Source organism: Enhydra lutris, unplaced genomic scaffold (assembly GCF_002288905.1).
Source record: "Enhydra lutris kenyoni isolate GAN:26980312 unplaced genomic scaffold, ASM228890v2 scaffoldscaffold12, whole genome shotgun sequence".
In the NCBI taxonomy this organism is placed as follows: Eukaryota; Metazoa; Chordata; class Mammalia; order Carnivora; family Mustelidae; genus Enhydra; species Enhydra lutris.
In genome coordinates, this window is record NW_019154096.1 from 2587691 (window position 1) to 2600455 (window position 12765).

The 12765-nt window shown below is 43.9% G+C and overlaps 1 protein-coding gene across 1 annotated transcript; it reads right to left on the reverse strand.

Moving 5' to 3' along the window:
* Positions 1-4417: 4417 nt before the first annotated feature.
* LOC111145347 (zona pellucida glycoprotein 4) lies at positions 4418-11528 on the reverse strand. Its single transcript, XM_022500198.1, has 11 exons — positions 11357-11528; positions 10817-11113; positions 9725-9922; positions 8603-8790; positions 7960-8057; positions 6793-6923; positions 6419-6608; positions 6195-6342; positions 5814-5892; positions 4662-4778; positions 4418-4521 (listed from the first exon to the last, which is right to left on the reverse strand). Exons 1-11 carry the CDS (start codon positions 11526-11528, stop codon positions 4418-4420), a joined length of 1722 nt encoding a protein of 573 aa, XP_022355906.1.
* Positions 11529-12765: the final 1237 nt, after the last annotated feature.

A 12765-nucleotide genomic window follows, 5' to 3' on the forward strand; every position in this document is an offset into this window, starting at 1 on the left:
GAAAAAAAAGTCTGAGAAGACAATTCAGGATAAACCAGATTTGTATTTGAAAAGTCAGAATATACAATGTTTTTAAATCTCAAAATATGTGCCTAAACAAAAGACAGATCAAGGAAATAGACAATTTAAGAACATTTCATCTGGAAATGAACTAGGGGGATAGAGACAAGACAGAAGGGGGATAAACCAGAAACAAGGATTTTTCCTTGAGTTATAAGTCATGTACTCTATTAAAATTTTCTATCAACAAATCACAGATAGAATATTCTATCACCATTCTCTGGCCTTCTAAGTTCTAAAGCATATGGAATAGCCAAATACAGGAGTTCAGAAGTCAGAGTAATGGGCTGGAATAACCTTCCAGAATAACCTGGAGGTCAACAGAGCAATACCTTCAAAATAGAGAATAGGCCACTCATCTGTAATTTGGTACTTAGCTAAACTGTCAGGAGCTAGCTTGGGGGAGGGGCAAGAAGAAAGATGCTCTCAGGCATCCAGTTTCTTAAAGTTTGCCTTCTATGCCATTCTTTCTCAAATGGATATTAAAAAAAAAAAAAAAGTATATGGTGCCAGAGCTAAGTAACAAACTGAAACATGAGCTAAGATTCATCCAAGAGAAAGGGAAGCCATCAAAGGGAAATCTTAGGCTGATAGCTGTGTAACAGGCCTAGGGAGCTACCTAGAGAGTGAAGACTCCGCAAGATAAATTAGTGATAGGCACACAAAGGAATAAACAAAATGAGCAATTATTTTATGCAGGAAAAACCCAAAATATACAAGAGCTAGAAATCAGTTTCATTAAGTTTGGAGTATATTGTGAAGGTAGGGAAGAGTCTGGGTGGCAATATAAGCTTATAAGAAGTTACCAGAAAAAGCCTCTTAAAATTAGACAAATGCCAAAAAGTAGTATAAATTTGAGAATGTTTAAGAATTATCTCCTCTGGGGATAATAAAGTTTCCAATTTAGCTAAGAGACTATATTAATAAGCTATTCAAGTTAATGGTCCCAACTGATATTTCACTTTAGAGCTAGGATTTAACTTTAAGGTAAGTAGATTTAGCTAGCGGCTTTTCTATTCAGAGGTACAATATAATAATTTCTCCCTGCAATATTCCTTTTTCCCTGTTGAGCTGTCTAAGTTCCAATAAGGATTCCATGGTTAGGAAAGCAGAAACACCCTAGATATATAGAAATATGTTCTGTAGAGCTCTACTCCTGTAAGATTTTCTGAAAGAAAGTTTCCGCAGTCACATATGTTTGGGAAATAGTTTTTAGCTCCCTTTGGAGGCTAACAATGCATTAGTATTATCAATCTGAGAAACCTGGCTGGAGAGAACCTGGCAGGTTCTAGGTCAAGGCTTAAGCTCCATGATTTAGTTCCTTGATTGGAACTAGTTTAAATATAGAGGTTACCACCTTTCCAAAAGAAAAAAAAAAAAAGTGGGGGACACCTGGGTGGCTCAGTCAGTTAAGCATCCAACTCTTGGTTTTGGCTCATGTCATGATCTCAGTGTCAAGCCCAAGTTGGGCTTGAGCTCAGTCAGCACTGAGTCTATAGGACTTGACACACTGGCTTTGTTTTACTGGGATAAGCCAAGAACTCATGACCTTATCCACTTAGTTTTACGCACCGGCAGAGCAGGACTGGACTTGGCAATTCCTTCTCATCATTCTCTTGATTTCCCCCCCCCCCTCCTTATTTACCATCATGATTTGTCTGCCCTCGTTGCTGGGACATCTTTCATGGTTTATGTTGCTTTTCTTCCCATGCTAGCATAATGCCTGTCACATAGGATGTCTAGTACATATTTGAATTTAGTGACTTCACTCATGCTGTAGCTCCTTGCTGAAGTAGCTCCTAGCCAGATGTGGCTACAGACACATGAAGTGTGGCTAGTTTAAGAATTTTTAATTAAGGGGCGCCTGGGTGGCTCAGTGGGTTAAAGCCTCTGCCTTCGGCTCAGGTCATGATCCCAGGGTTCTGGGATCGAGCCCCGCATCGCATCGGGCTCTCTGCTTAGCCGGGAGCCTGCTTCCTCCTCTCTCTGCCTGCCTCTCTGCCTACTTGTGATCTCTGTCTGTCAAATAAATAAATAAAATCTTTAAAAAAAAAAACTTATTTCTAACCATTTCTCAGGTGAGGATGATATTCTAAGCATCACATTGAAAACCAATGTCAAAAACAATGACTAGGGGCGCCTGGGTGGCTCAGTGGGTTGGGCCGCTGCCTTCAGCTCAGGTCATGATCCCAGGTCCTGGGTTCGAGCCCCACATCGGGCTTTCTGCTCAGCAGGGAGCCTGCTTCCTCCTCTCTCTCTGCCTGCCTCTCTGCTTACTTGTGATTTCTCTCTGTCAAATAAATAAATAAAATCTAAAAAAAAAAAAAAAAAAAAAAAAAAAAAAAAAACAATGACTAAAAGGAAGTATCTGATCATGGATTGGTCAGCTGGAAGTGGTTTGATCAGAAGAGGCTTAGTTTTGAGCCATACCAGCAATTCCCTAGTTTAAGAGTCCTTAAGACTAATAGAAACACGTGGTGACTTAAAGTAAATATTCTGTTCAGCTCTCTAGTAACTAACACTGTTGGTCATATTTTGGTACTCTGTACTCTCATCATGGTGGAGTTCTGAAATTAATCCTGGGGAAATTTTGTTTCCCCATTTGTCTTCAGGGAGTAACCTTTAGGTTGCCTTATAGTTCAGCAAAGTTAAGGACATTAATCTTGGTACTTAAATACCTGCTTTGTAGGCAAGTCAACTCCACTTCATACTGCTTCTAAGCAGGGAATGAATATTTCCTTACTTAACTGACAGGGACACTATATGCCTTTTATGTGACAGGAACTATCCTAGATGCTTGATAACATAGTTGAGCTTTATGAAAACCTAAAAAGGTAAATGTTCATCCCTGATTTCCAGGATTTGGAACACCTATAAAGCCAAACTTACCCAGTATCACTTAGTCAACTAATGGCAAGACTGGACCATGAATTCAAGTCTGATTTCAGATATTGTGTTTTTAACTCCATATTCTACTGAAAAATACTCAGTTCTTCCATAGGACCAATTTCCAGTGGGACAGAGATTCAACTTGACCAAAGTTTTTCTGCAGCTTGCCTGTTTGCCTGACACTTGCTTGAGGGAGGCTGCTAAAACAGATGCCTAGAACAAAGGTCTGGGACTAATGACAGACTCCCCTTTTTGCTAAAGAGGAAAAACAGTGGTCTTGGATTGCAGTGGTGATAGTGGTTAACTTGTTCAGTAACCAAATATAACAGTAGGTTACCTGGGCAATCATGAATAGATGTATTAGGTTAAGTACAATTAAAATAAATTAGGGGTGCCTGGGTGGCTCAGTGGGTTAAAGCCTCTGCCTTCGGCTCAGGTCATGATCCCAGAGTCCTGGGATCAAGCCCCACATTGGGCTCTCTGCTCAGCGGGGAGCCCTACTCCCCCCGCCTCTCTGCCTGCCTCTCTACTTGTGATCTCTCTCTCTTTAATAAATCTTTAAAAAATTAAAAACTTATATGTAATTTATCACTTCAGTAAAGCAGAATATGATATTTTTATATCCATGTATATTTGCAGCACATCTCAATTTGCAGGTTAAAAATTGGAAGTACCATATTTTTAGGTCTCCTAATATCTACAGGTGAAAAAACAGATTCATGTACCCAAATTGTTCCAAACATTAAGTTTTCTTATAGCTGAACAAAGTAGGTGTTTCCAAATTTAATTAAAATTCTTTTTTTCTTAATTAAAATTCTTTTTTTTTTTTTTTTAAGATCTTTATTTGACAGAGCAAAAGAGCACAAGCAGGCACAGCAGCAGAGGGAGAAGGAGAAGCAGGCTTCCCACTGAGCAGGGAGCCCGAAGTGGGGCTCAATCCCAGGACCTTGGGATCATGACCTGAGCTGAAGGCAGAGGCTTTAAACCACTGAGCCACCCAGGCGCCCCAGAAATATAAGTTTTTAAGCCTTAGCTCAGACCTGCTTAAATTCTGGGGGTGGGACCAGTAATCAATTTCATCAGCCCCCTTTGATCCTGATGTACACTGAAGTTGGAGAACCAGTGTCTATAAGATACCAGACTAGCTCTAGGCTAGTTCTACTTTAGTTTGATGGATTTTGAGGAAGAGTTTTGTTTTACACCCCTCTTTAACTTGTAGCCCTCTCTGTATTTAGTTTACTACCTAACTTGTCAACCAACTATGAATCTACTGAAGTGTTCTATTCAGAAATTACAAGGGCTGAAGGAGAGGCCCAGGGTATCAGGATTGTTTTTCTATTGTCATGCAAAATACTGCCCCAAGCTGGAAAGAGGAGATGCCAACAGCAGGTTACTTACTTTCTTTCAAATGAGAAGCTGGGCACAGTCTGATAGTTCGGTCTGGTTTTATTAACACAACTGGAATAATTCATCTCCATTTTCTGATAGCCAAGTAGGACACTAACAAGGCTCCAGTGATTAAGGTCCCAGAAAGGCCTGCCATCCACAGAGCTTGGGAATCTACAGGAGAACCTGTGGGGTAGAAAGGTAGGTTAATGTATGCCAAGACCAAGTGATTCTATATCCTTGATATATATATATAAGTAGCTTTGGCTTGACTATTGGTTCAGGTAAGGGGCTTCCAATAGCTGCTTAAGTCTCTGCCCACTCACCTGGTTTTTTATGGAGCTTTTCTGAGGAGTCCTTAGTGGCTTGGAGTAGGATCATGGGACCCTTGCTAGAAATGCTAGCAGTATGGTTATGAAAATGGATGTTGGAGTTTCTTCTTCCTGTTGGAGAAAGGAGAGCTAGGGATTAGTTAGAATTCTTTGTACATGGATGGGAAGGAGAGAGTTAGGTCCTTCAATGGGCACAGCTCTGTTCCATGTCTTAAGTGTGTTAATAGAAACTCAAAGAAGTCCAAGACTTTGTATCTAACACTGCTACCTCGTTTTCACCAGAATTTGATAATAGAATTATGATATTTGACTTTTCCCAAACTGCTATTCTTCTGTGAAAGAGGTATTTGGTCTGTAATAGCTTAATACCAAGACCTTTTCCTAAGCTACAAAGGTGACTAAGACAGTAACAGAGCAAAGCTGTTTGAATCCCATTTCTATTGCCAGTTACAGGACCTTGGAAAAGTCAAAGTTTTAGAAGGGTATCCGTTTCTTTCAGAAGCATACACATTTCTTTTAGAAAGGTATAGAATATAGGTCATCAGAGTTAGGTTCTAAATATTTAATAAAGTGTTTCATAACTATTATTGAGGTGGAACTATACAAGGCCTGCCCACCCCAACAAGGGACTTAAAGCTTTAGGGGTCATGATTCCCAATGAATTCAGGAGCTAGACAGGTAAAAGTCAGTGGACCAGGTAGGAGTACACACACGTTATTGGAGGACTGGGTCTGACCAGCTAGAGCACCTACTCTGTCTGCAGTCATATGCCAACTATAGAGCTTTAGGCCGTGTTGCTAGACAGGCCTATAAGCAGGTGTCAATGGCTCTGTGAGCTGGTCAGATAAAAGTTTTGTTAGACTGAGCCATGTGTAGGTCTTGGGCCAGTCTGATTCCTCACTTAGCTTTTTCCATATACATTTTGACTAAGGCTGAGACTTGAGGATTTATAGCTTATATTTAAGAGGCCTGGTATTCTAGAAAGCTTGTTGTCTGTCCTGCTGCATCCTTAAAATTCCTAAAGTGGACTCATTAATAAGAAGATTCTTTACTTGGAATCATTTGCCTATAGGCTAAAGAAGGTTAGCCGTGGGACTCAAGAGGATTTCAGGTCTGTCCTCCAGTGTGGACAGCTTGGCTACTCACTCCTGGCAACAGGACAGGTTATCGTACAGGATGGTGTCCCAGCAGGCTGGCAGATGGACGCACTACAGTGTAGGTACACCTGGGAGCCAACAGAATAGAGATCATCGTACAGAACCACATCACAACTCTTCCAACTGAACTCCCCGGGAAGAAGTTGAAAGTTGCTACATCCTGCCATCCCGAGCAGATACCACGATAACACTAAAGAACTGGAGTCCAGTAGGCAAATGTCATTCATGCCATCGGGACCAGCGATGGTGCTGAGGGAATACACAGCCACAATTAAGGAGCAGCCCTGGCCAAAGAGTGGTAGGATGTGGAAACAGTTCTGGGTTGGAGGGTTCTGAGCCCTGCTGAGGAGCACAGAGGGAAGCATCATACCGGTCCTCCGAGTGCCTTCTTTGTCACTGAGTCCACAAAGCTGAAGGTAAAAATGCTGAAACGCTGGTAGTGAGATGGAAATGGAGGATCCAGGGCTTTCTGGACAGGGATCAGCTGCGTCTGATAGTTGTCTCCAGCATAGGGGCACCTAAGCAAAGATATCCGACAGTGAGGAGAAGCTTCTCTAAGGGACTCCAGCACAGGTACACGAAAGAGCCCCTTACCCTTTCACCAGCATGGGCCACTGGGGCTGATGCAGGGGGTTTGTGCTGGGTGTGGCCCAACAGTGCTGGAGGAACAGCCCCAGGTGGGGGTCTGTTCTGTGGCGGATAGACACCTCCACGTAAATGGGATCCCGAAGCAGCTTCACCACTGGGTAGTCACTGGCAGTGTAGTAGGATTCATAGCGGTTATCTGTAAGAGGCCAAAAGGAGTTGAAGCAATAAAACCAGAATTAGGAACTTCTGTATTGCCTGAGACCTAGCATATACACACGAATACCTCCAGCAGGTCTTATTACTGGGTTATTCTCTTAATGCCCAGAGAAGAGCTACGGCTTGAGACTGTAGGCCAGATGCTCCAGCCAAGTGGGTCTTACCTTTGGCAATCTTGAGTTCCAGAGTAAGGGGTCCAGCCTGGGTTTCAGGAAGGGGTGGTGGGAGTGTAAAAATCTGGACATTAACCTGGGAGGCATTGCTGCTGATCAAGTAGCTGCAGCTAACTCGAAGCCTAAAAAAAAAACCAAGAGGTTTGTTAGCTAGTGTGGGTAGTAGGATGCGCCAGGCCACCCTTCAGTTTTTTTTTTTTTTTTTAAAGATTTATTTATTTATTTATTTGACCAAGAGAGATCACAAGTAGAGAGGTAGGCAGAGAGAGAGAGAGAGAGAGGGAAGCAGGTTCCCTGCTGAGCAGAGAGCCCAATGTGGGACTCGATCCCAGGATCCTGAGATCATGACCCGAGCCGAAGGCAGCGGCTTAACCCACTGAGCCACCCAGGCGCCCCACACCCTTCAGTTTTTAAAGGTTTTAGGAACCATTACATGCGAGTTGCTGGACAAGTTTGTAAACCTAAGGGGTGTGGTTCCTGAGCTTGTAGAAGCTAGATCTTAGTTGGGAGACCAATATGTAGACAGGATCACGGTCAGTGTGGTACTGCTAGAAACAGGTGCTTTCTGTAGAGAGGGTAGTCAGGGAAGAACTTGCAGGGAGTGGTCTTGAAGGAAGATAAAAAGTAATGGAGATAAGAGGAAGGAGAGAAATAGCAGACAGAACAGAGAATGGAGACCAGAGTTTGTCCTTCTAGGGAATCTTCAAAGGACTTCAGTCTGAGGTTGGGGAATAGTGAGTGAAGGATTGAGGGTATTCGAGGGGTTTGCACTGGAGAGGGAAGTAGGAGGTATTTCATGCAGGTGCTTCAGGTTCCGTTCATGTCAAGTTTAAGCTGTGACAAGACAATGAGGCAGCTTTAAGTGTGCCATTTTCTCTGGGGCATTGAGGGGATTCTTTCTGTTCCAGAAAGACTATGGAGGGAGAAGGCCAAATTGAGGGTCCAGGTAACTGAAATAGGAGTCCGGGGGAGTTCGATGGCAGTGATTCAGGATGACTTGGTCAAATAATGGTCCCTGAGATTGGACAACCAAGGCAGGGGACAGGTTCTCCTGTCATGAAAAGAGGTCTTGTGGATTCAGGGCTTAGCTCAGAACTCCTGTTTTATGGAAGAGAAGGCATTCTGGTTATGCAAGGTCAGGTTAACTAACACCTTTACCTGAAAATACTGTCACGTGTGATAGAACCATGGCTCCAAGTTCTCACATCTCTAGCTGCGACCAGCTCATTTTCATATACTACCCAGTCTCCAATGATCTAGACGTATGGGGAAAGAAGTATTATCATTCCTGTTAGCTAGGTGCCACTTTATTCAGAACTTGCTCTCACCTAGGAGTTAGCAGTGCTAGGCTATTTTAGGCTGCATTTTTTTGCTCCTTGAACAGAGCAGAAGCAGGTGACAACTAACTTGGGACATGATCACTTCACCTTACCTCAGGATAAGGCAATAGGGCTTGTAGTACTCAAATGAGGCAGCCAGGAACAGGACCAGATAATGTCAGCCAACCTCCTGCTTATTTCTCTGGGGTGATGTGGCAAGAAGAACCTATTACTTGTTCCTCCCGTCCAGGGCTTGGTAGAAGTGCTGGGCCCTTGAGCACAGCTGGGATCTTAGCTGAACGCCCAGGGGTGGTTTTGGCTTTCTCAGTGGTGAATATTCTTCTGTCCTAAAGACCATCATACGTACCACACCGCAGTCAGCTCTCTCCTTTATGACTAAGATATTCCACCTCTCCCTCCAGTCACTAGGGCATTTCTGACTTCTAGAACTAGGAACAGAGCCAAAGGTCAACTGCTCTTACCCGTCTTGTGGTACCACAGGAATTGAATGGAAACCAGAAGATGGCAAAGGTATGTGTTGCCATCACAGGGGTGCATTCATGGTCATTCCTGAAGGCCAAGCGCACAGAATTTAAGAGCAGTGGGGGTGAGGTCGCCTTCCGAGACACGGCAATGGAGAAGTGGCCATCTTGGGTACAGTGGGACGTCACTGAAAAACCAGAGTGGCTGTGCTGAAAACAGGCCATACCTCCTGTTTTGAGCCAGCTAGATATTTAGAGAGTTTTGATTCCTCCCCTGAGAGGCTGGCAGTCCCAACTAATGGACTCTGTGCAAGTTCAGCTGTCTAGAGCTTAACTGAAGCCCTGAACGAGCGCCTGGATGGAGCCCCTGGATTTGAGTGTTGCCTCCACTGCTTCCTGAGCAAACTTCAGCCAAGCATCTACCCTCCTGCCTCTAGCTTCACTTATAAAATGGGGGTAATAGTACTTGCTTTGTTCTACTGGTCAGTATTCAGAGCTCAGAATAGAGTATGGATTATACATGTTTTGCATTAGAAAACGTTAGACTAGGATTTGGGACCCACAGGAAGCAGTCTGAAAGGGGGTTCTCTAGATGCTTAACCTACTTCCAAGCTGGCTGATTGTCTTAAATTTCTGTCAACTAGTTATTTTTGCAAGTAGACTTAGCTTCTTGAGTTCATTGAATATTTGGTTTCTGGGCCCCTGGGTGGCTCAGTGGTTAAGCGTCTGCCTTCCGGTTAGGTCACAATCCCGAGGTCCTATGATTGAGACCTGCATTGGGCTCCCTGCTTGGCGGGAAGCCTGCTTCTCCCTCTCCCACTCCCACTCCCTCTGCTAGTGTTCCCCCTCTTGCGGTCTCTCTCTGTCAAATAAACGGATAAAATCTTTTAAAGAAAAAAAAAAGAATATTTGGTTTCTAGGAGAATTGACAAGGCAAGGCTGTAGAAAGTGATCAGTTAGGGTCAATATTCTAGGATACCCTCTGCTTATACACTAACTTCTGGTCATCTTTAACATTTGTCTTCTGGGGGTGGAGGGAAGAGGGAAGATCACTCTTCTCTGGATTTAATTGCAAGTTACTGGTACTTTTCTTTAGCTGGTTTCAGAGATGCAGTAACTCACCTGTGTTTCCATAGTAACAGGAATTAGCCTCCAAATTGTAGCAGCAACCAACCTTCTCACAATCTCTTTGACGGATAGGTGAAGGAGCGCATTGCAGCCTGTCCCACACTGGGACAGAGTCACACAGGTCAGCGTTTGGAGCATCTAGGGCTACATTTTGAAGAGGAGAGTAACATAAGCTAGATAACAAAGTTGGGTCTTAAGGAAAAAAAATTATTACTAAGTATTAATATTCCCACCGATGTCCAGATGATCAGGGTAGGTCTGTATTACATGCTAGCAATAAGTTTCAGAAAGTTAAGTATTAAGTCCCCTGAAATTAGTACTTTTTGAAAGAAGAGAATACCAGCAAGATGAGGGGAAGCAATGAGGCTCCTTTTTCCTTCAAGCAAAGAATTCTTCCTTCTGTAGAGGTGCTTCTCCATCTTCCTGTACTGTGAGTTAATGGGTGATCTTTTTGAAATGTGAGGTCTGGTACAGCAGGTTTGATATGGGGATTGGGATTCTACATTCTACCTCTTTGGATTATATTTTGGGTACAAGGCAGGGGAAAAGAGTGAACTACAAGTTTGAATCCCTTAGGACTTGAAGGTAGGGCTTGCAGAGGACAAGACAAGATTTGCTGAAGCTGAGTCACACTTCCTACTAATTCCCCAGTTAAGTGATCAAGTAGCCTCCAGCTGAAAGGGCTTAGCCCTATTTTCAGGGCACATGTTCGGAAACATTTGCCAAGTATCCTTAATAGCTTTAGTTCCTTCCCTGCGCTTCTCAAGACTGAGGAGCTCCTGGTCTTGGGCTAATTCTTGTTTGAATCCCAGCTCTGGAGCTCCCCAAGAGCTCCCCAGTGAGGGGCAGCAATAGCACATACAGTACTGGTTAGGACTGGAGAGGGTACAGTGCTCTGCCCTCCGTGGTGCCTGGCACCGAGTAATCTACTCACTCAAGTAGTAGTTATCTTAAGGACCTCATGTGCAGGGGAGCTGGAGAACAGTCCTTCATGTCACTGTCACAGCACAGAGTGGGTAGAAGAGCCCAAGAGCTCCTTCCAGGCAGCTCAGCACCACCCAGACCCTGAGAGTTTCCAGCCCTTACCTGGGGGATCCACAGGACACTTGAGCAGCTTTGTCTTTGTAACCGTGCTGTGTCCAGTCACATCTGCTCCTTCAACTCCAAGTAGCAAGATATAGTGGGGATCCTGGGGAGTCACTCCTGCTGACTCCCTGACACCAGGGGTTCGCAGCATTCCTGGCGATTGGGTCGTCCTTACCCACTCGGTGACATAGCAGCCGCTGTAAGAGGCTTCTAGCACCATGGAGCTGCCTGGGCCCTCCCTTAGCCAGGTACCACAGCCAGAGTCATTCTGCAGCCTGTGTGGCAGCCCGTGGTTGTCTGGAGGGCAGGCAGGAGTGAAAAGCACGGGGGGTCAGTGGCCACAGTCCTCAGTGCTGGGAAAGGATAGCCCGCTTTGCTGTCAGACCTCAAGGGGCAGCAGCAAGAAGAGGGAGGGACTCTGGGAAGGGAAGTTATATTTTAGAGGATTCAGTCTATAGGAGAGGTTGCAGAGTTTACCAAAAGGGGAAAGTGTTAGGAGGGGAAACTAGAGGGCTAAGCTGAGTGAGTCATCAAACTTACCCCAGGCTATCAGTGTAGGAGCTGCTGTCCCCTGGCTCAGGTTTATGGTGAACTGAAGACTTCGTAGCCCACAATGTAGTTCACCAGGATAATCTGGTGCCTCGGGCTTCTGGGGGCCACTCAAAGCAAGAGACAAGGGTAAACAGAGCAAGATGGACTGTAGCATCCACATAGCGCCGCTAGGAGCCCCCACTGGCAGTAAGACCTGCCTAAACTCCCAAGAACCAGAGCTCCCCATGCTCCGTGAGGTTCTTTATATACAAAAGGAACTGGCTTCAGGTGCACGGGTGTGTGATATGCAGGTGGACCTCCTTTGGGAATGGTGATTCTTCCAGCTTCATTCACTTTGGGCCATGGTCTGCAGCTGCATTACTTTAAACATTGCAATCCAGGCAATTCCGAGCTTGGGAAAAATGTGGTACCTTTTAGCTAAAAGAGGCTTCCCCAGAGTTGCTCAAGGTAGCACTTATTCTAGTAGCTTATTGACTTTAGAAGACCATACTCTCGAATTTTGCACATTTAGGTAGGAATGTGAACTCTGTCACCTGCGAGCTCTGCAATCTGGCTAAGTTACAACCTTTTGGAAACTCAGTTTTCTCTTCTGTAAAATGGGAATAATATCTCCCTTTAATAGTGTTCTTGAGGTTTAAGTGAGGTGTTCTAGGCCAACTGTGTGCCAAATACTTAGGCAAAGAGTGCTCAGTAAACACTGTTGGGGCCTTTAGGGATCCCCGTTACCTTCATGGTTCTAAGCTTTGCAAAATTGGAAAATTGGAGCCTGGCTTGAAATTCCACAGAAATTTAACCTTGATTAAAAAAAAAAAAAAAAAAGTGGATTTAGAACCTTTCCATGGTCCTAAGAGTTCACCACTAGAGTCTTGACAAATTCCAAAGCTTTTATTTGCCATAGTTATCCTATTGGTCTCCTATATAGGACATAAGTAGAAATGTGGATCATAACTTGGATTCCCTAAAGGAATTTGGCCTCTTAAGGAAATTTCAAAATCTTTCATCACTTACCTCTGTTATAGACATATTTTCATATATGTGCAAGTTTCTTTTTCTTTCTTCTTCTTCTTCCTTTTTTTTTTTTTTTTTAATGTGGGAGTTTCTTATTTGCTTGGTTTCCACATTGTTGTTTTCCTTCGTACAAGGCTTATGGTTCACATGTTCTGGCCACTATATGGGCCATAGCATCAGACCAGGCAGGTTCTAGAGATATTCTAAGAGTCTGAGGAATGGATGGATATACTCCTTACTGGAGAGACAGGAACATGAAAACTGGCTTCCATGGTCTTTCCCCAGAATGGTCTTCTGATTATATTTAGCCCAATATTTATCATACAATAACATATCCCAAGTCAGCAAAAGTTTTAGCCAAAGCACTGAGAATGTATATACAGGTATCT